Source organism: Carcharodon carcharias, chromosome 28 (genome assembly GCF_017639515.1).
Source record: "Carcharodon carcharias isolate sCarCar2 chromosome 28, sCarCar2.pri, whole genome shotgun sequence".
NCBI lineage: Eukaryota > Metazoa > Chordata > Chondrichthyes > Lamniformes > Lamnidae > Carcharodon > Carcharodon carcharias.
Window position 1 is genome coordinate 10,009,969 of NC_054494.1, and position 20,289 is coordinate 10,030,257.

At 45.2% G+C, this 20,289-nt stretch overlaps 1 protein-coding gene across 5 annotated transcripts in view; it reads right to left on the reverse strand.

Moving 5' to 3' along the window:
* Window positions 1-20,289, reverse strand: part of LOC121270827 (paired box protein Pax-2) — a 307,118-nt gene that overhangs the window by 26,129 nt on the left and 260,700 nt on the right. For all 5 annotated transcript variants that reach the window (XM_041176299.1, XM_041176298.1, XM_041176302.1 and 2 more), the window contains one exon: window positions 18,663-18,789. In XM_041176299.1, coding sequence (XP_041032233.1) covers window positions 18,663-18,789 — 127 coding nt within the window. The remainder of the gene's footprint in view (window positions 1-18,662; window positions 18,790-20,289) is intronic.

Sequence of the window (20,289 nt, forward strand, 5' to 3'; positions counted from 1 at the left end):
CAATTTCTACACCAGTCGCTCCTTTCAGGGCTCCACAGGTGACCCCTGTGGGATATCACAAGCCTCCACCCACACATGTGAGGCTCATGCTGCAATTTGCAACTTAGTGGAACAGACCATTGGGATGCTGAAGATAGGTTCCGGTGCCTGGACTGGTCTGGTGGAGCCTGCAATACAGTCCACAGAGGGTATCACACATCGCCGTCACCTGCTACACCCTTTACAACCTGGCGCTGCAACAGAGGAGCTGGCTGAGGAGATGGAGGAGCTGGAGGTCTCCTCCGATGAGGACGCTGATGGTGATGAATGTGAGGAGGTCCTTGAAGGTGACGATGATGGTGATGAGGCGATCACACTGGCCAGACAAGGCAGATGCTCTGGAGGCCCTCAGAGCTGCTAAATTCGTGGAGGATGATGACGACTTGCAGTGAGGAGACACCATAGATCCTCACATAGCCTCTGTGAATGTTTGACTCTAGTTTAGCTTGTAGCAGCGCACATACACTCTGTGAGAATGCTCCTGTCATGGAGATGCACTGGAGGCCCTAATAGTCACTCGATTGCAGGAGAATGATGATGACATGCAGTGAGGACACTCCATATTTCTTCACATAGCCTCTGAGGATGTCCTGTCTGGCTGAGGGCAGTTTGCTTGCACTTTGTGATCAGGGTCATATCATAGAGATGCAGCCTTTAAAAACTTTAAAAGCACCTGGTCCTTTGCCAGCCTTCAGTACCTGAACCCTTCAGGAGCACAGCATCACTGGTCACAGATGCTGATGAGATGGGGTGCTGAGAGCACACAGAGAGAATGAGGGAACTCTGTGACACCTGCCCACGACATTCTGGCAGCAATGACCAGCACCATTGAGGTGCAGGCATCAGTAATGTGTCCAGGGGGTGTGAGGCTGGACCATCACTTTGGTCTGAAGGTTGCACACGGCACAGAGAAGAGACCCTGGACTGAGACACCTGCCTTTACCTTGTGCAGAAAGGTTTCACATCTGAGTGACATGAACACTGCTCATCAGAACAAGGAGTCACAGGCAGGGAGACATTCTTGGGAGTTAATATATTGACAATAGTGAACAGTATATGCATGTGATTAACACCTGGGCTTGTAACCCCAAGATCAAGAGTACAAATCTCACAATGGCAAACTATGAAACAATGTAACTTCATCTGAATAGGAACAGATGGAAATGAGTTTGTACTCGAAAGAGTTACATCTTAACTTTCGAGCTTGGCCTAAATAGCCAAGTGGTTATGGTACTGGGTTTGTAACCCCAAGATCAAGAGTTTAAATCTCACAATGGCAAACTGTGGAACAATGTAACTTCATCTGAAACAGATGGAAACTGGTTTGTACTCGAAAGAGTTACATCTTAACTTTCCTAACCCTGCTGCTCTGTCTTGGTGCTCCCCTGACATCCACAGTAGAGGTGGAGGCAGCCTGCTGACTGTGACACTCTGTCTGTGATGACCTGGATGGGCGTCCTCTGGAAGGCTGACATCTGGAGGGTCCCGGCCTACTTTCGAGGTCCTGCTATGGTAGTGGCATCCTCCTTGGCCGGTGGAGCTGGAGCTGCTGAGGTCACAGGAAGAGGGGTTTCAGTTTAGATGGACATTCCATGGATGCTGATCCTACCCCATATGGTTGCCCAAGGTCCCCTGGCTGACTCCTTGAGGAGATGGGGTAGCTGGAGTGAGATCAAGCTGCCCCGCACCCTGTTGGAGGCCAACTATGGCATCAGCGATGGAGTTGAGCCCATGCAGGAGTGACATCCTGGACCAAGGTCTCCATGGCGGCTGCCATCTTGCCAGTGCTGAACTCGGTGCATTGGCATTCCGGTGCTATCACCTCAGAAGACAGATGGACTCCTCCATTATGCCTTGCAATCTGAAGAGTGCAGCAGACATCCCTTCCTGATATTCCCGAGCTTGCCTTTGCAGCTCCAGCAACTGTGACATGACCAAGTCCAGAGGCTCTTCATCTGATTCAGACTCAGCAAATTTCTAGCCCCCAGCAGTCCTCCAGGTGCTGGACATCTGGGAAGTCCCTGCCTCCACCTGCTGTGGATCAGACAGTGCGATGTGCCCACCAGATTGTAATCCCGTGGCTACTCTAAAGCTAGATCCCACCAAAGTGTGTGTTTCTGCGCTGGTGGAGGGTGTGGGTGAGCACTGTGACGGGACTTCAGGGAGGGTGCCTCCAGATTCCTCTTCAAAGGTTTCTTTGGGTCTTGATTGGAGGCCCTGGGTCATGGACTCTCTTGGCAGTTTCCCAGATGTGCCTGCGAAAGCCAGGGGAGATAATTAGTGTATGGCAGTGGCCTGTGAAACAGGACACATCATTCACAGCATGGTTGTCTGATGGATGTTGCACTGCTGGATCCTTACTTGGTTGAGCGCCGCCAACCTCACCGTCAGCACAGGAATGGTCCCGGTCATCACCGGCCAGCTGCATGGCTCTGTTTTCAAAGTCTGTGAGAACCTTGATTTCAGGCATTCCTCCACCAGCCTGTGACCTCTCCCTCTTGTTGTGTGCCAGCTTGTCCTGCATGAATAGAGATGGGGAGAGTGTAAGCAGGATGCCTGCCAGGCCAGATGATAAATTTGCCTGGCATGTGTGGGTGGTGAGTGGTCCCGTGGGCAGGATGAGGACAATGACAGTGAGTGTGAGACAGTGAATGGTGATGCCCCTTGAACTGGCAGTGAGTGAGATCCCTGTGGATGTGTGATGGGTTTGTGAGTCCGTGAGCTGAGAGTGTGAGAAGAGTGACTTACCCCATAGGAATGGAGGAGATCATTCATCCTCTTGCGGCATTGGGTGGCTGTCCTCTTTTGAAGGACGTTGGCACTGACCACAGCTAACACCGCCTCCCAAGCCAGATTGGTGATGTTGCTGCCATCCTGCGGCCAGAGTGGGGGTAGAGTAAATCACGGCGAGCCTCCACTGTGTCCAAAAGGCACTCGAGGGACGCGACATTGAACCTGGGGGCTGTGGTCTTTTTGCCTTTCAGGGCCATTCCTTCTTTGCAGTAGTCCTGGGCTGGAAGCACTGAGAGGTGTGCATGTGGCTGCACTTTAAACATGGTGCCCAGCGTGATGAAACAATGAGATGATGGCGTGGTGGGCGAATGAGAGCCTGCCCGCCATGGAAACAGCTTGTTTCCCAGGAATGGATTAATTAACGTGGCGGGTTCGGGACTACATGGAGTGAAAAGCCACCATTGCAGCTGACGGGTGAAACATCATTTTACACGCCCGCTACCACGCTTAGTGCAAATCTGGGACAATTCCGCCTTTTGTTTATTCAACATGGCATTCCAACAATATAATGGCAATTTTCTGCCTGTGATTTGACAAGCATCTCAGAGATATCCAACATGCAATCATTCCTCCAGTCTTGGGAGTACACCCTTTGGCTATTACCTTTCCAGAGCCCACACATGAAGCGACACAATGTTCATGAGATAATCTGGTCATTGCCTCTGAAAGGTATTAGATTTTTCAAAAAGCCTGATTTTAAACTTGCCACAATCACCTTTGCTTTCTAAAGATTAGTGTTTGATGCCTTAAAGGGAACACTGTCATCTAACTGGGGAGGGGAAGAGTGTACTATAATGGCAATGGCTAAAACAACTTAACCGGTTAGTTAGCGTTAGCCTCAATCTCTACCCTGACAGAACATATCATCTGGCCTGGTAGGCATCCTGTTTACACTCTCCATCTCTATTCATGCAGGACAAACTGGCACCTACAAACTAACTTACAGTTTTCCGTCATGTTCTACAGAGTGCATTACTGTATGGAACAGGAAAGGAATAATGGTCAGTCAGTGTGCGGGGGATGGGGCCTGACATGCCGGCGTGTTAAATGACGCGTGATGATGTTGGGTGTGGGTCCCAAAGTCAATGCGCTGTCTCGCGATGATTCATTTGGCGGGCGCGCGCCAGAGTCGATTGTGCACCGGCCGATAATTGATAGGCCTATTAAGGCCATTAATTAATGTCTGTCCAGGTTGGCGGGCAGGCAAAAAGGCCAAGCGGCCTTTATGTTCTTTAGGAAACCTCATCCACAAGCGGGATGAGGTTTCCTAAAGCTTTCATGAATTAAACAGCAAGTTTTTCTGAAAAATAAAAACATGTCCCACCCTCGTGTGACACAGTCACATGAGGGGACGTGTTTCAATAATTTTTATTGGTTTTATTTATTGCTTTCAAAAGCGCTTCAATCTCCCTGAGGCAGCTCCGTGCCTCTGAGGGACTGAAGTGCTCTTTCACGTGCATGTGCGAAAGAGCACAGGACCCGACTCTCCCTCCCCCCCCCCACCCGCACAGGTAGCGGTGAGCATTACCGTATTATACTGGGCGGCCCGCCGCATAATATGGCGGTGCAGAGCCGATCGCGGGTGGCAGTGCAGAGCCGATCGGGGGTGGCGGGCAGCTCCACGACTGCCCCTATCTGCTCCCACTGCGCCCGCCTGACGTGGGAAAAATTCAGCCAATGGGTCTTTTGAAAGGAGACTGTACTTTTATAAAACAAAATAAATGTCTCCATCAATAGGACTCAACAAAGAGCCTATAGTCACATCACATCTTTCAGGTCCTCAAAATATTGCTGAAAAATCTAATACTTGCAAGAGGAATGGACCAGCGTCAACAGTGAACTGGATCACATACTGAACCTAGAAAGTGCATTATGGCCAATGATTTATTTTTGAGGTGCAGCCCATGGCATATAGGCAACCAATTTACACAAAGTCAGGCCAGACGAACAGTAATCAAATGAAGGTTCAGTTAATCTCTTTTGATCTTGCTGATTGAGGGATGAATTTTCACCAGGATATCAGAGAAATCCTTGCTTTGCCTTGAATAGAGCCATGGAATCTTGTACATTCCCCTGAACAGCCAAACAGATCCTCGAGTTTAGATCCTGAGTTTAGTTCACCCTATAAACCTCTGACAGTGCAATACAGGGCTGCAGTGACAGCCTAGGTTTGGATGCTCAAGTCCTGGATGGGACAGGAAGGAATCAACATCCAACTGGGAGTTGCTACCAGCTGATAAGCAAGCTGATAACTATTGAAAAATAACATGCGGGACACTCCCCTTCCCCATTCAGATGCCACAGTACTTCTAAAAGTAGAGCTCTCTGTCAGTTCCCCTTGCAATTGAACACTGAAGTTTCTCGCGATAGACCACGTGGCAGAGTTACACAAAAGAGGGCAGGGGAATTTTAGAGATTTGTAAAGCAGGTGTACTAAAGGTTGTGGAACCAAGACAGCTGGATGGAGTTAAAGAGACATCAGCCATGATCTAAATAAATGGTGGAACAGGCTCTAACTGTGGAGGATGGTGTCTCATTGAAGAGACTATTAACATCAGTAGTGGTTTACTGAACTATTCTGCAGTGCTAGAACTGCATATAGCACAGAAACAGGCCCTTTGGCCCCAACTGGTCTATGCTATTGTTTATGCTCCACAGAATCACTTGAAACAGGAGGAAACCATTCAGCTCTTTGTGCTTGTTCCACTATTCATTTAGATCATGGCTGATCTGTCTCTTTAACTCCATCCAGCTGTCTTGGTTCCATAACCTTTAGCCTAACAAAACTCTAAAGATCTCCCACCTCTTTCGTGTAACTCTCTCAGCATATCTTTCTCTTCCTTTCTCCCGGATGTAGCTTCCCTGAGGGCTCTTAACTATAACACATTTAGACAGCCTGATTGTTCCAGCAAAGGAATATTATAGCTTAAAATTGAGGATCCCTTGTTGAGTATATTAAAAATTGTTTCCCCATTTCATACACGTGGTGTTCAACTTATGTAGAGCACGTCATACTGCCAATCATATCGCCAGTTCAAAAGAGCTCCAGATGCTTTCTGTATCAGTAATAAGGAGTTCACGAGTCATTTATTTTAAATGGATTATGCTAATCTCTACAATATAAAATCAACAAGATCGATAACCTCAGTCATTTTAATTGACACTGAAAACATTTCTAGAAGCATGTCATCTTTAGCACCTTTGGCAACATTTGTGCTATTAATCCAGAACTCGAAGTATACCTGGGTGGTCAAGATTACTGACTGGCTCAGGCCACAAGGGCAACAGTCCATCTGGGGTTTCATTTCCACTCCTGGGAGAGGGGGGGAACTGTATTGAAAGACTCAAAGCTACCACAAACCTCAATCTACTAACTTTATTGTTGAAAAAGAGACAAGCTGTCGCAGATTTTTGTCTCACACTCATCAGGACAAACACAAGAATGCCAAATTTCAAAGGGAGCAACAATTTATACTGCATGACATAAGGGTGCTGATTGGTTAGCAAGTCGACCCTGATTGGTTGAAGTATTGCCATGGAGAATACACCAGAGGACTATTGGCGCCCCCCCAAACTTTTGTTTAATTCAAAAATGGTGCAATGCCTGGACATGTTCCTTTTGCGTGCAGCATGTGGCATAGTTCAGTAAACAATCATTTGAATAAGTGCCATACCATCTTGAGGGTTAATAGACAGGCAGAAAATTACCAGAACAGTGTGTCTGCCATGTGTACTATCTACTGTTTCCGGTGCAGCTAGTCAACAAGGCTTCTTCAACAGCACCTTCCAAGCCAACAGCTTCCACCACCTAGAAGGACAAGGGCAGTAGGTGCATGGGAACCCCATCAGTTCCAAGGCACACACCATCCTGACTTGAACATGCATAATCGTTCCTTCATCATCTCTGGGTTAAAACCTTGGAACTCTGTATGTAACAGCACAGTGGGAGCATCTTCACCATGCAGACTGCAGAGGTTCAAGAAGAGAGCCCACCAACACCTTGAGAGCAGCTGAGAGTGGACAATAAATGTGGGACTTGTCAGTGATGCCCTTGTCCCAAGACAAAGAAAAGTTTACTAATAAAATAGAGAAGGGCAATTGTGATAGAAATAGGTTGGAGCTTTTTGGAGGGCTGCCCATTGGATGCAACATGGTTCTTGTCTATTGTCCATGAGTTCTGCTGTTGGCAATATAATCCTTTCCATCCAATGTAATTTATTCTCCCTTTACTTCACATTCCATATTTAACTCCTCTTGTAATCCTATGACATCTCTTGGCTCAGCCAATGTGTTACGGCTGAGTGAAGATCCAAACAAAACACCCATATAACCTGAGCAGACATTCAGCTTCATCACCTTCGTCACACCACCCTGTACATGCACCTTGTGCACCATCTACTAAACTAACTTTCTGCCTCTGGTTGACTCACACAGGATAATGTGATTTCTGACAGGTGGGGGATTGTGGATCGCATGAGTCACCTTTTGACCTCCATTTTAAATTGGCAAACGATGACTGGCAGCTCCTCCAATCCTGTGAGACAGGGCATGGATGAATGTTACCAATCAACAGAGAGGGGGGCAGAGGAGAGAAAGACAGGGCTTGCTGGGGATGGATGAACCCAATCTCTGGGAAAGGACTTAGTGAATCAACCCATTGTAAGAGGCAGGAGATACAGAGAACGAACCAGGTCCCATGACACAGAGTCACAGGACGATGTAGGCTGGCATTATATGCAGTACAGGACTGCCATTCCGACATAAATAATTCTGCCTGTCATTAAGTCGGGTCCCCATGTTATTCATGAATACAAAGGGTTACTGCCAAGCTGGAGTAGCTGATACCATCTGCACAAGCAATCAAGCCAAGGCATTCAGCAACAAGAAAAAAATTGCCAACCATGAAGTTTGGGATTGGGTTTTGTGCGTCTGCTGATGGGCAGAACTGATGATGAATGATGTGCCTAATGATTTTCTTTCCTCTGCAGCTGAAGTCATCGACAACCTGAAGCTTGAACCTGCTTGGTCGGTGTCCTGTCAAACAAAGGGAACAAGAGCTGTGGACTGAAAACAGGGGGTCCTTAAAATGGTGCGTCGAGCAACACTGTAAAGATAGATTATGTTGCAGCGCATCGAGAAATCAGGAGGACCGTTAAGAAATGAAAAGGCTCAGTGGGTTGCATTCACCTGCAAATACACAGAAATGATTCCAAGTTGTTTTTCCGTTGTCAGTTATGATCAGAAGGGTTCCTCTGAGCCAATGCTAGTGAGTGAAAAATCTAGTGGTCTCCAACAACCAGTGAGGGCACCTTCGGTGTTTGGAAAGAGACCATTCTGTTGCTGTCTGATCCCCAACAACTGTGCCAAAGATTCACCTGCAAGGATGAGTCTGCGGCACAGACAGAAGACCTTAAAGTAACAGGCGATAGGGAAGAAATGGAGCCCATGCTGCCTCACCCAGCTCACAGTGATATGGAAATCATTGACAGTATTCTAGTTGTATTCCCCAAAGTTCCACCAGGGGCAGGAATGGAAGGAAATTGGAGAATAGGGCTAGAAGCCACCAATTGACCTCACTCTGAGGTAGGTGAATAAGATTCTGTTTGAGTTGTGCATACCTTCAATATTTCTAAACACAGCCAAAGTTTTCAAATACAACGGGAGGGGCTGCACTGAGCCCTCAGATGGCTGAACAACCTCACAGCTACCAGTGCTCCTATAGGTGGGTCATCAGGTTGGGACTGCACATGTATTGCATGCCCTGGAAATTGTGGAGGAGTCAGGAAGGAACAGGCTAGAGGCTAATCTTGTGAGAAATATATCAGATAGAATCTGGCTATGTTTAAGAATTCAGATCATTGGAACGCTCAGCGAAAAACCACTAACAATATTTTCATTGATTTTTGTAAGGCATTTAATCTGAGACCTTGTGCAGCCTGTGGGAAAAAGTTGGAAGCTGGGAGAGTAGGTGGTCAAATCTGGGCTGTGTACTCTATCCCCAACATCTGTGTAAGGACAAACAAGTGAATCACTAATGGAATCCCTAAGAAAGGAGAGAATAGCAGAAATCCAGCCGCCAAAAATAAAAATGAGTAGTCAGCAGGGGTTGTTTTCCTTGGAGTAGCAAAGTTTGAGGGGGGATCTGATACAGGTGTATAAGATTATGAGGGGCATAGATAGGGCGAATAGGGAGGCACTTTTTCCATTAGTAGAGGGTTCAATAACCAGGGGCCAATGATTTAAGGTAAGAGGTAGAAGGCTAAGAGGGGAGTTGAGGAGAAATGTTTTCACCCAGAGGGTGGTGGGAGTCTGGAACTCACTGCCTGAAAGGGTAGTTGAGTCAGAAACTCTCATAACACTTAACAAGCATTTAGGTATTCACTTGCATTGCCATAGCCTCCAGGGCTATGGGCCAAGCGCGGGAAAATGAGATTAATGTCGTCAGACTTCTGTTGAACTGCTTGGACACAATGGGCCAAATAGCCTACTGTGTTGTAGCTATCAATGCGTCTATGGATTTCAAAAAAGAGTCTTGCCTGACCAACTTCTTGAAATTTTTGAAGAGGTAACAGGGAGAGGAGACAAGGGTAAGGTGGTAAATGGAATTTGATCTGGATTTTCAGAAGGCCTTTGATAAGATACCACATAATAAACTAATGAATAAGGTCAGAGAATGCCAAGAAAGGGGATAAGTTGCAGAATAGCTAGCTGACCTCAAGTCAGAAAACAGAGAGTAGGTGTAAAGGGGTGTTATTCAGAGTGGCAGAAGGTGGGAAATGGGGATACACAAGGATTAGTGATGGGACAACTGCTGTTTACAATTTATATTAATGACTTGGGCACTGGTATCAGAAACAAAATTTCTTAATTTGCAGATGTCATCAAATTGAGGTTGGTGGGGGGATAATCAATACTGAGGGGGACCAGCAATGCTTCCATTTAAAATTCTCACCCTTGATTTCAAAGACCTCCATGATCTCACCCATCCCTATCTCTGTGACCTCCTCCAGCCCAACGATCCTCTGTGCTTTCTGCACTCCTCCAGTTCTGGCCTCTTGCACGACCCAATTTTAATCACTCCATTATTTGTAGCTGTGCTTACAGATGTGTAAGCCCCAAGCTCTGGAAGTCCAACCCTATATCTCTTCTGATGAAGAGTCATTCGGACTCGAAACATTAATTGTGTTCCTCTCCGCAGATGCTGTCAGACCTGCTGAGTTTTTCCAGCTATTTTTGTTATTGTGTCCTAAATCTCTTCACCTCTCTAACTTTCTCTCCTCCTCTAACTATTTCCTTTGACTATATCTTTGACGAAGCTTTTCTCACCTGTCCTAAAATTTCCTGTTTTGGTTCAGTGTCAAATTTTGTTTAACAATGCTCTGTGAAGCATCTTGGGATATTTTACTGCATTGAAGGTAGTATACACCAATTGTTGTTGCTGTTGGTCAGGATATGTGGGAAAAACTCCCCTGGCTCTTTGTCAAAATGGTGTCATGGGCCCTTTTAGGACCACCTGAGAGGACACACAGGGCCTCAGTTCAATGTCTCACCTGAAAAGCTGCACCTCCAGCAGTGCAGCACTCCCTCTGTACTGTACTGGAGTGTCAACCTAGATTTTGTGCAATTAATGCTTGTCTAGCCAGCAATGCCCACATCCCATGAACAATTTTTTTTTTAAAAAGGCTCATATCATATCAACACAACTGAGGGATCAAATCTGGAATCATCTGTTCTGGGTTGTTTTGTTCTCTAGGCTGCAGTAACTTCCCTACTGTGGTTTTAATGATTGTGATCTAACATCATGCAAAATGCATGGCAAATAGTCAGAAGATGAACTGGGCCCTACATTATCACTGAACAAAGGTACAAGGACAGCAGATGAACTGGCACGCAGAGGGTTAAACACAATAATGTACAGCTGACAGGTTAATGTGAGAGTGCTTTATTAAAATTCACATAATTATACACGAACCATCAAAAAAGTGACAGTAAATGCACTCTGTCGCAAAGAGGGCTGATTGAACTCTGAAATGATATGGTGCGGCTATGTGACAAAGGGACTCCTCATTTTATAAATATCTGGGTTGACAATCTGACTAACAGGTTAGGCCAGAACAGAAAATAAAGGGCCATTTCTTCCCTTGTGGTTGAGGTGTTTCACATCTAGTGCCTGGGCTTCATGCTCTTCCCTATCACTGGTTTCCACGCTAGTCTCACAAGAGACATTCACTGACTAAACAACAAAAACTTTATCTTTAATTTTATCTTCCTGTTCCTTGTGTTTTGGTTCTATTTTTGTATCTGGATTATTTTCCCATTATTCCCTCGTTAGTTCACTCAAACCACAAATTCTGATCAGTTTTAAGATTAGGTTCTTCTCCTCAACCTTTTACAATCATTCCAAAAGCAAAATTATTGAAGGTACATGTGGAACATAGTTTTGATTCACATTGGCCCATTCAGACTTTACTGATTGGACAATTAAGCTTTCGGTGGTATAATCTGTGCTTTTTACAGATTGCGCAGAATCCACACAAAATCAAGGAACCCGAAAGCATTGTCTATGTACCCTGACATATACCGTGACCAGTCAATGGGACATGGAAAACAGGGCAATGCCATTCAGCCCCTCAAGCTTCTTAGGAAGAAACATAGAAACAGAAGTATTTAGTCGCTTGAGCTTATTCCACTGCCATTCAAATTTTGTGCTCAAGTCTCCAGAGTGGGACTTGAGTCCACAACCTGCTGTCTCAGAGGGAAGAGTTTCAGCAGCAGATGAGCTGAGGCAGGGTCAGATTCAGACGATGCTATCAAAATGGGTGTAGGTGGTTTTGGTGATGGCATGACTATGTATTTATGCTACAGCCAATGTTGCTAAAATACAGGTGACTTGGATTCATTACCATTGCACACTGTGGGAACTTACTATGTACAAATTGGCTGCACTTGTCCTGCATTACAACAGTGACTATACTTCGTAAAATTACTTTATTGGCTGTAAAGCACTTTTTTACACGTCAATGCAAACCTTTCTCTCCTAATAACAAGGAACTCCAAATAGATTCATTTTGAAAGCCAATTGTCTCCCAATCACTTTTGAAGGTTTAGCGTTACAATCTGTGGATTCACATTGTTAATATGCAGCATTACAGCCAAGCCAACTCCTGAGGTTCACATACATGTTTAACTCATGGCTTCTGAAATCCCTCTCCAGACTCTCTGGTCAACAGGTTTCATGACATGCACTCCAACAAAAGAATTTAAAAAAAACAATAATGAGATTATCTCTTTCACAGGAGCATGGTGGTGAACTGGGATCCATAACACCTCACAAGAATGAACAGAATTCTGATCTCTGCAAATTCCTGAGCGTCTGCACAAAATTTACACCCACTGAGTTTTATATACAACTGCCACCTCTCCTTTAGTCGACTTCCACCATGTAGGAGCCTACATACTGGGTGAGATTTGACCAGCCCTCTAGTCAGAGGCTGCGAGGCAGGTGCAGAGGTGTAAGATGGTGAGGAAAGGCAGGGGACCCATTGTCTTCCTGTTCCACCATGCCATTTTACCATTGGCGGGGAAAGTGGAGAATCGCCCTCCTGTCCAGAGGTCAATTGAGCCACTTAAGTGGCCAATTAATAACCTCTTCCCACTGTCGCCAGTCATTTACCAGTGGCGAGTGGGCTCTCTGCCATGTGGGGAGACTGCCTGGTGAACCCAAGTGGCCTCTCCGAGGGCTTGGGAGAAGGGAGCCCTCTTTTCCAGTCACTGTGTGACCCATGGGTGGCCGCCCTGCAACAACTCTCCCACTGTTCTCACCACCAAGCCTCCCTGCTCTGGGTCCTTCCTGCCTGGCCCCTGTGTCTTCTGGCATCACTTAGCGGTTTGGGAGGGCAGCCTGTATCCAAGGCATCCTTTGCTTCCAGGTGCAAATGACCAGCAGCACATGTAAAGGGACAGCAGACCCGTTGGCAACTAAATGGTTTCCTAACAGAGGTAAAATATAGCTGGAGGTCCCATAATCTGCAGAGTCAGGATTGCCTCCAGCTTCTAACCCATCATCAGAACCCCCATTGAAATGACAACATTTTTTTGGTTGTTATTTGTTCATGAGATGTGGGCATTGCTGGCTTGGCCAGCATTTGTTGCCCATTCCCAAATTTCCCTTGTCCATGAGGGTATTTAAGAGTCAACCACATTGCTGTGGGGAGTCACAAGTAGACCAGACCAGGTAAGGGTAGCAGATTTCCTTTTCTAAAGGACATTAGTGAACCAGATGGGTTTTTGTTACAATTGGCAATGGTTTCGTGGTCATCATCAGATTTTTAATTCCAGGTTTTTATTGAAACCAGGTCCCCAGGGTATTACTTCTGGGTTTCTGGTCCAGTGACAATACCACTATGCCATCTCGCCCCCCAGAAAATGCAGCCCACTGTGTGCCTGCTAGACATTGTACCATGGGGTGCACTGTAGCTGAGTCCAATTCTGTCCTCAGCCAATTTGTACACCTTCCAGACCATTTGGTTACTGATCAAGAACAGGCACTCTAGCCGATTTGACTCTCCCAAGAGATATTGAAGCCAGTTATCAGTCACCAACTCCCACTCTGGCTGAAATCATTCTTTCATGGTCTCTATGGCTCTGCCAACAGGGTTAACCTCTATTGTACATGATGTAGTTAGGGCAATAATTACAAGTTTGGATTACACCACCTGGAAGTGAATATAACAGCACATGATATTTTACATCATTTAGTGCCAAGGTGGTCAGTTTGCCACTGTAATATTCAAAACAATTAACAATGTGAATTAGTCACTTGGTCGTATAAAACTTGAGTATTGCTGATAAAAGAGACATGCTGGCAAAGCTTTTCATCTTATACTCACCAGGACAGATTTGTAAAAATACCAAACCTCAAAGGGAAAAACAATTTATACTGCATGAGAAGAGGGTGTTGATTGGTTGGGAAGTGGACTCTAATTGGTAGAGGTGTTGGCATGGGGAATGAACCAGGGAATGGCTGTTTCAAGCTTTGTTTAGTTAGAAAAAGTACAGTGCATGGAAATGTTCTATTTGTTTGCAAAGAACAAGGCCCTCTGTGTGAATACATGTAACTTCTAGCATGCGTAAGTGAGCACTGTAAGGTCGACTGATAATCTTAAATTGGTTGTTAGTAGTTATACCAATACCAATGCCGTGTTCGTGTGCTTCTTCAACATTGCTACCTTGCTCAATAATGTACCACACAAGGAAGCCAAAGACATTTGCATCACATCACTATATCATGGCAATTCAGATACGCTGCCATTTTCTGAATCTGTAATCATCAAACTCTTGAACTCAGCAACTTGTGCAGTTGAGTTCAGATTTAATGATACAATTTACGCCCAAATAGATGGTGGTGCCTCAGGATTCCCTTTAGGCGCAGCTCTCACTAGCATCTTCATCAGTTTCTACGAGAAATGTCTCTTTAACGTAATGAGCCCTGACCTCCTAACCCTTGCATATTTCTGATACATGGATGTTACATTTGTTATCGTTGAATCTGCAGCGGCATGTAAGAATTTCCTTACACACCTGAATGGGCTCCATCCTGCACTCAAATTTATCTTTGAAATGGAGCAGTCAAACAAGCTCCCTATCCTCGATGGGCTAGTTGAGAAATCTGCCAATGGATTCTCTACTACTGTCTACCACTAGCCCACCTTGGTCAATATATGTCTTGGGATTCCTACAGTTCCACATGCTCTAAGATTGACGTTATCAGCAACCTCGTAAATAGGGCCCAAGCCATTTGCTTACCTTGCAAGCTCGATTCCAAAATAGGGCGCATCAAAGATATCCCATGGGATAGTGGCTACGCCGACCAAATCATTGCTCACTGTATATTGCCCAAACTCATGAATGGGCCAAAGGCTGTCACTTTCAGTCCTGGAAAGTACCCGGTTGACCTCAGATTACCCTCATGGAAGGAGAATGGTGTATCAAAAATTTGAGCAACAGGTGAAGCTAGCAGTTTCGTGCTGCTACTAAACAGTAGCAACACAAGTGGTATTCGCCACTAACAGGATGCAGCCGCCATGCCAAAAAGATGTTCTGTCTACAGCACAATTGAGTAATGTGATACATGAATTTTAGAGCCAGTGTGATGCCAGAGATATAGGCTGTACATCCCAACAGTATCAAACAACATATTCCTTTGGCTGTTTGCAACAGGCAAAGTACTGACCATACTCAACCAGCCTACGCTTGCAAAACTCAGGACATAGTGTTCAAGAATAGAAGCGATTCTGCGATTGGACAACACTTACTAAACAATCCCGATTGTGCTAAGAATAACACTAACAACCAATTTAAGATTATCAGTCGGGCTCAAAGTGTGGCTCACGTACAGTTGCTAGAACCAAATGTATTCACACACAGGGACCCGTCCTTTGCCAACAGAAAGAGCATGTCCACATTTTGCCCCTTTTTCAACTAAACAAAAGCTTGAGGGACAGCCATTCCCTGGCTCATTCCTCATGGCAATGCCTTGACCAATCAGGGTCAACTTGCCCGGTTTGAATTTAAACAAAAGCTTGGCAGTTAACTGTTACCTGATGAGACAGCATGTCTCTTTTTACAGAAATACAATGTGAATTAGAATGTAGCTCTTGCCAGGATCTATATGGAAGACGCTGATTGTTGTTCCTGAATGGGCAGGACTGATTTACCTCTGAAACATCCATGCCATTGTTTATCAATAACTGTGATGTGAAAAAATGGTTCAGTTCTTCTTCACCTGAAAGATAAGAATCATCTTACACACAACAGCTCATCAACCCACCCATCTACCTCTCAATCCATCTATTGACCCGCCTATTCAGGTAGCCATTTCTGTCCAGCCAGCCATCAACATAGTGTCTGTCTACCCATTCACTCATCCACCCAACCTTATTTCTTGCCACAATCCATCTATTCAACCCAAGTATCCGTCCATCCCTTAACTCATCCAACTCTCCATCCATGCTTTCATTTATCAACCATCTATCCATCCACTCACCTGGGCACATCACTGAAGAATGCAGGAGGGCATGCCATGAGCAGCACATGGAATGTCTGAAAATGAGATGCCAACTAGGTAAAGCTACAATACAGGACTACATGCATGCTAAACTGCAAAAGCAGCATGCGATAGAAAGAGTTAAGCTATCCCATAACCAATTGATCAGGTCTAAACTCTGCCACATGCAGTCATGAATGGTCAATTAAACAATGAACTGGAGGAGGAGCCTCCACAAATGTCCCATCCCAAGTGATGGGGGAGTCCAGCACATCAGTGCAAAAGACAAGAATGAAGCATTTGCAACAATTTTCATCCAGAAGTGCTGAGTGGATGATCCATCTCAGCCTCCTCTGGAGGTCCCCAGCATCACAGATATCAGTCTTTAGCCAATTCGACTCACTCCACCTGATATCAAGAAATGATTGAAGAAACTGGATACTGCAAAATTTATTGGTTTTGACAACATTCCGGCAATATTGCTAAAGACTTGTGCTCCAGAATTTGCCGCGTCCCTAGCTCAGCTGTTCCAGTACAAAGACAACATTGGTATCTACCCAACAATGTGCCCAGGTACGTCCTGTACACAAAAAGCAGGACAAACCCAACCTGGTCAATTACCACCCCATCAGTCAACTCTCGATCATCAGTAAAGTGATGGAAGGGGTCATCAGTAGTGCTATAAAGTGGCATTTACTCAGCAATAACCTGCTCACTGACTCTCAGTTTGGGATCCGCCAGGGTTACTTAGCTCCTGATCACATTACAGCCTTGGTTCAAACATGGACAAAAGAGCTGACCTCAAGAGGGAAGGTAAGAGTGGCTGTCTTGGATATCAAAGCAGTATTTGACTGAGTGTGGCCTCAAGGAGCCCTAGCAAAACAGAAAGTCAGCGGGAACCAGGGGGATACCACTCCACTGTTTGGAGTCACAACCTAGCACAAAGGAAGATGGTAGTGGTTTTGGAGGTCAATCATCTCGGCTCCAAGACATCACTGCAGGAGTTCCTCAGGGCAAAGTCCTAGGCCCAACCATCTTCAGCTGCTTCTCAATGGCCTTCCTTCAATCATAAGGTCAGAAGTGGGGATGTTTCCTGATGATTGCACAATGTTCAGCACCATTCACGACTCCTCAGATACTGAAGCAGCCCAGGTCCAAATGCAGCAAGACCTGGACAATAATCAGGCTTGGGCTGATAAGTGACAATTCACATTCACACCTCACAAGTGCTAGGCAATGACCATCTCTTACAAGATATAATCTAACCATCTCCCCTTGATACACAATGGCATTATGATCACTGAATCCCCCACCATCAATATCCTGGGGGTTACCATTGACCAGGAACTGAACTAGACCAACCAAATAAATACTGTGGCTACAAGAACTAGTCAAAAGCTGGCAATTCTGTGATGTGTGAGTAAGTCAGGAGTGTGATGGAATACTCTCCACTCACCTGGATGAGTGTAACTCTAACAATATTCGAGAAGCACAACACCATCCAGAACAAAGCAGCCTATTTGATTGGCACCCCATCCACCACTTTCATCATTCACTCCCTCCACCACCAACGTACAGTGACAGCAGTGTGTACCATCTACAAGATGCATTGCAGGAACTCTCCTTCGACAGCACCTTCCAAACCCACGACCTTTAGCACCTAGAAGGACAAGGGCAGTTGATGCATGGGAACACCACCACCTACATAATCCCCTCCAAGCCACTGACCGTCTTGACCATGAGCTATCTCCATTCCTTCACAGTCACTGGATCAAAATCCTGGAACACCCTCCCTAACAGCACTGTGGATGTACCTACACTCACATGGATTGCAACGGTTCAAGAAGGCAGCTCACCACCACCTTCTCAAGGGCAATTAGGGATGAGCAATAAATGCTAGCCCAGCCGGTGATGCTCACATCCTGTGCACAAATAATTTGTTAAAAAAACCCACCTCCATTTCCATTCTCCACTCTAACTGTATCCCACGGCTCATTCACCCATCCTTCCTCACATTCATCTCCTCAACTATCCACTTATTCATTCACCATCTAATCATCCATCTATCTTTTCATCCATCCCTCCAGCCACCTTTTATCCATCCATTCATTCAAATCACCCAAGCATTAATCTATCCAGCCAACTATTTATCTCTTACAAGTCAAGCCACCAACCATCCATGCACATATCCATCCCTCCATCCATCTATCCATTTATCCAACCTATCAGTCATCCATCCCATCGTCCACCCCAGCCATCCAATGATCCTCTATCCATACCTATTACAAGTTAATTAGCACCTGAACTGTTAAAAAAACGCAATAATGCATTCTAATACAATAGCCCAGGGATTTCTTCACAAATTGAAAAATGCATTTTTAATCTCTGCTTTTTTTAAAGCCCCAGAAAGACCCCCATTCAAAACCAGTCAGGTGGTTACCCCATGAGGAAACCAACAAATTCTACTCAATGCACTTGCTGTTCCCGGAGTGCAACTGCACTAGTCTCTTTACTGTGTGCGTTGACAGTGGAGCTGTTGTGGAGCCTGAAGTATTGAAGGATTTGGTGTAAACTTTATCTTTGCAAATGCAGATCACGTTGGAATGCATCGCCCATTGTGTGACCATGAGGAACACAGTCCATCCAATACAACAAAAACGTTTGCAATGAAAATGACAATGCACCTTTAAATGTTCCGTTATCTGACTGTAAATGTTTTTGCCCAACGCTTTGTGCTTGTTGCCATTTTTTAATTATTGAGCTGGCGGATGAGTAGACATCTTACCTGTCACAACTGGGTAGCTCTGGGGTCCTGAAACGTTGGTCCCAAGGTCAGGAGTGGCAGCAGCTGAGAGGCTGCTTTTGACATCTTCCAATCCAGAAGCCAGGGCAGAGAGGGAATACTCATTAGCCTGACAGAAACACAAAAATAGGGAGGTGTAACAAAGGGAAAATTGACAGGAGTTTGCTTTGAGTTCCTTGCAAGTGATTTTATAATTTTTCCTCCTCCTCTCGAAAACAGGAGCTTCATTTTAGCTTGCTCCGAGGAGGCTGGTGGAGAATGAACATTACTTTACAATCCATCAGTGTGACATAATAGAGAATCTGAGAGTGAGACATAAACAGCAGAGACCTGGGAAAGAGGTAAAGGAAAGTAACAAAAACCTAGGAGTGAGATGCAGAGATTACAGTCTCTGGAAATTAGATACAAAGAGTAACAGAGAGCTGGGAATGAGATACAGAAAATGATGGGCAGGCAGTGACCTAGAAGAAATAACAGACTGGCAGTAAGAAATTGCTTTTAACTGATAATCGGATTGAGATATTTACTTGCACTTCTTCAAAATAGTGGGATTTTTTACATCAACCTAAAAGGATAGATGCTCATCCAAATGATTTCACCTCTGACAGTGCAGCAGTCCCTCAGTACTGAACTACAGTGCCAGCCTGGATTTAGGGCTCAAGTCTCTGGAGTGGGACTTGAACTGTAGTCAGAGATTGAGTGGTGGGCATCAATAACCATTTAAGGGCATTCAATAACCAATAAGCCACTTTCTCCTGCCAACGAGGCAGGCTAGCATGAGTGTTGTTCTGATGATGTTACAATGGGATCTGAAAGAGAGAACAAGTTCCCATCTCTGGTATGAGGCTTGTACACTTCACATGTCATTATAACAGGTGAAGTGTTCAGTTCAAATGCATCACAGCAGGAAAGTGAAGCAGTAGGTTAGGCCTTCACCTCTGGAGCCGGGGTGCAAATGCAGGTCAGACAAATGGAATAAAAGCCTCTCCTGTCTGTAAGAGTTCTAAATAGGTAGCCTTAATCCAGCAAAATGTCTTCCATGGTGGACACCATGAGCTAAGCCAAATCATCATTCCAAGAAAGAGTGAAATCCTCCAGAAGCCCAAATGGACAATAGAAATTTAATTTTTAATGTTTAATTTCCCAATAGGATCACTTTAATTTGAAAAAAATGTAATCCGTCACCTCCTGAAGTGATTATTTTACAAGGTCTCAAACAGCCAGGCCCCAGCAGTGAGTTCTGCTGAGGTCTTTCACATTTTTTCTTATATTTATTCACGGGATGTAGGCTTCACTGGCTAGGCCAGTATTTATTACCCAAGCCTAATTGCCCTTGAGAAGGTGGTGCTGGGCCACCTTCTTGTGTCCACATGGTGTAGGTACACCCACAGCACTGTTAGGAAGGGAGTTCCAGGATTTTGACCCAAGATGTCTCTTAGAAGCCAAGGAGTTCAGTCCGACAGAGCCCCTTGACATGGAGAAGATTCACTGGTGGCTTTGCTGAGTGGAACTTTAAGGTCCAATTGAAATGTGGAAGAAAATTGGCTGAGCCAGGATCTGTCCCAATTTCTCTTTCCATCTTCCCTGGACTGATATGTCCTCCCCAGTC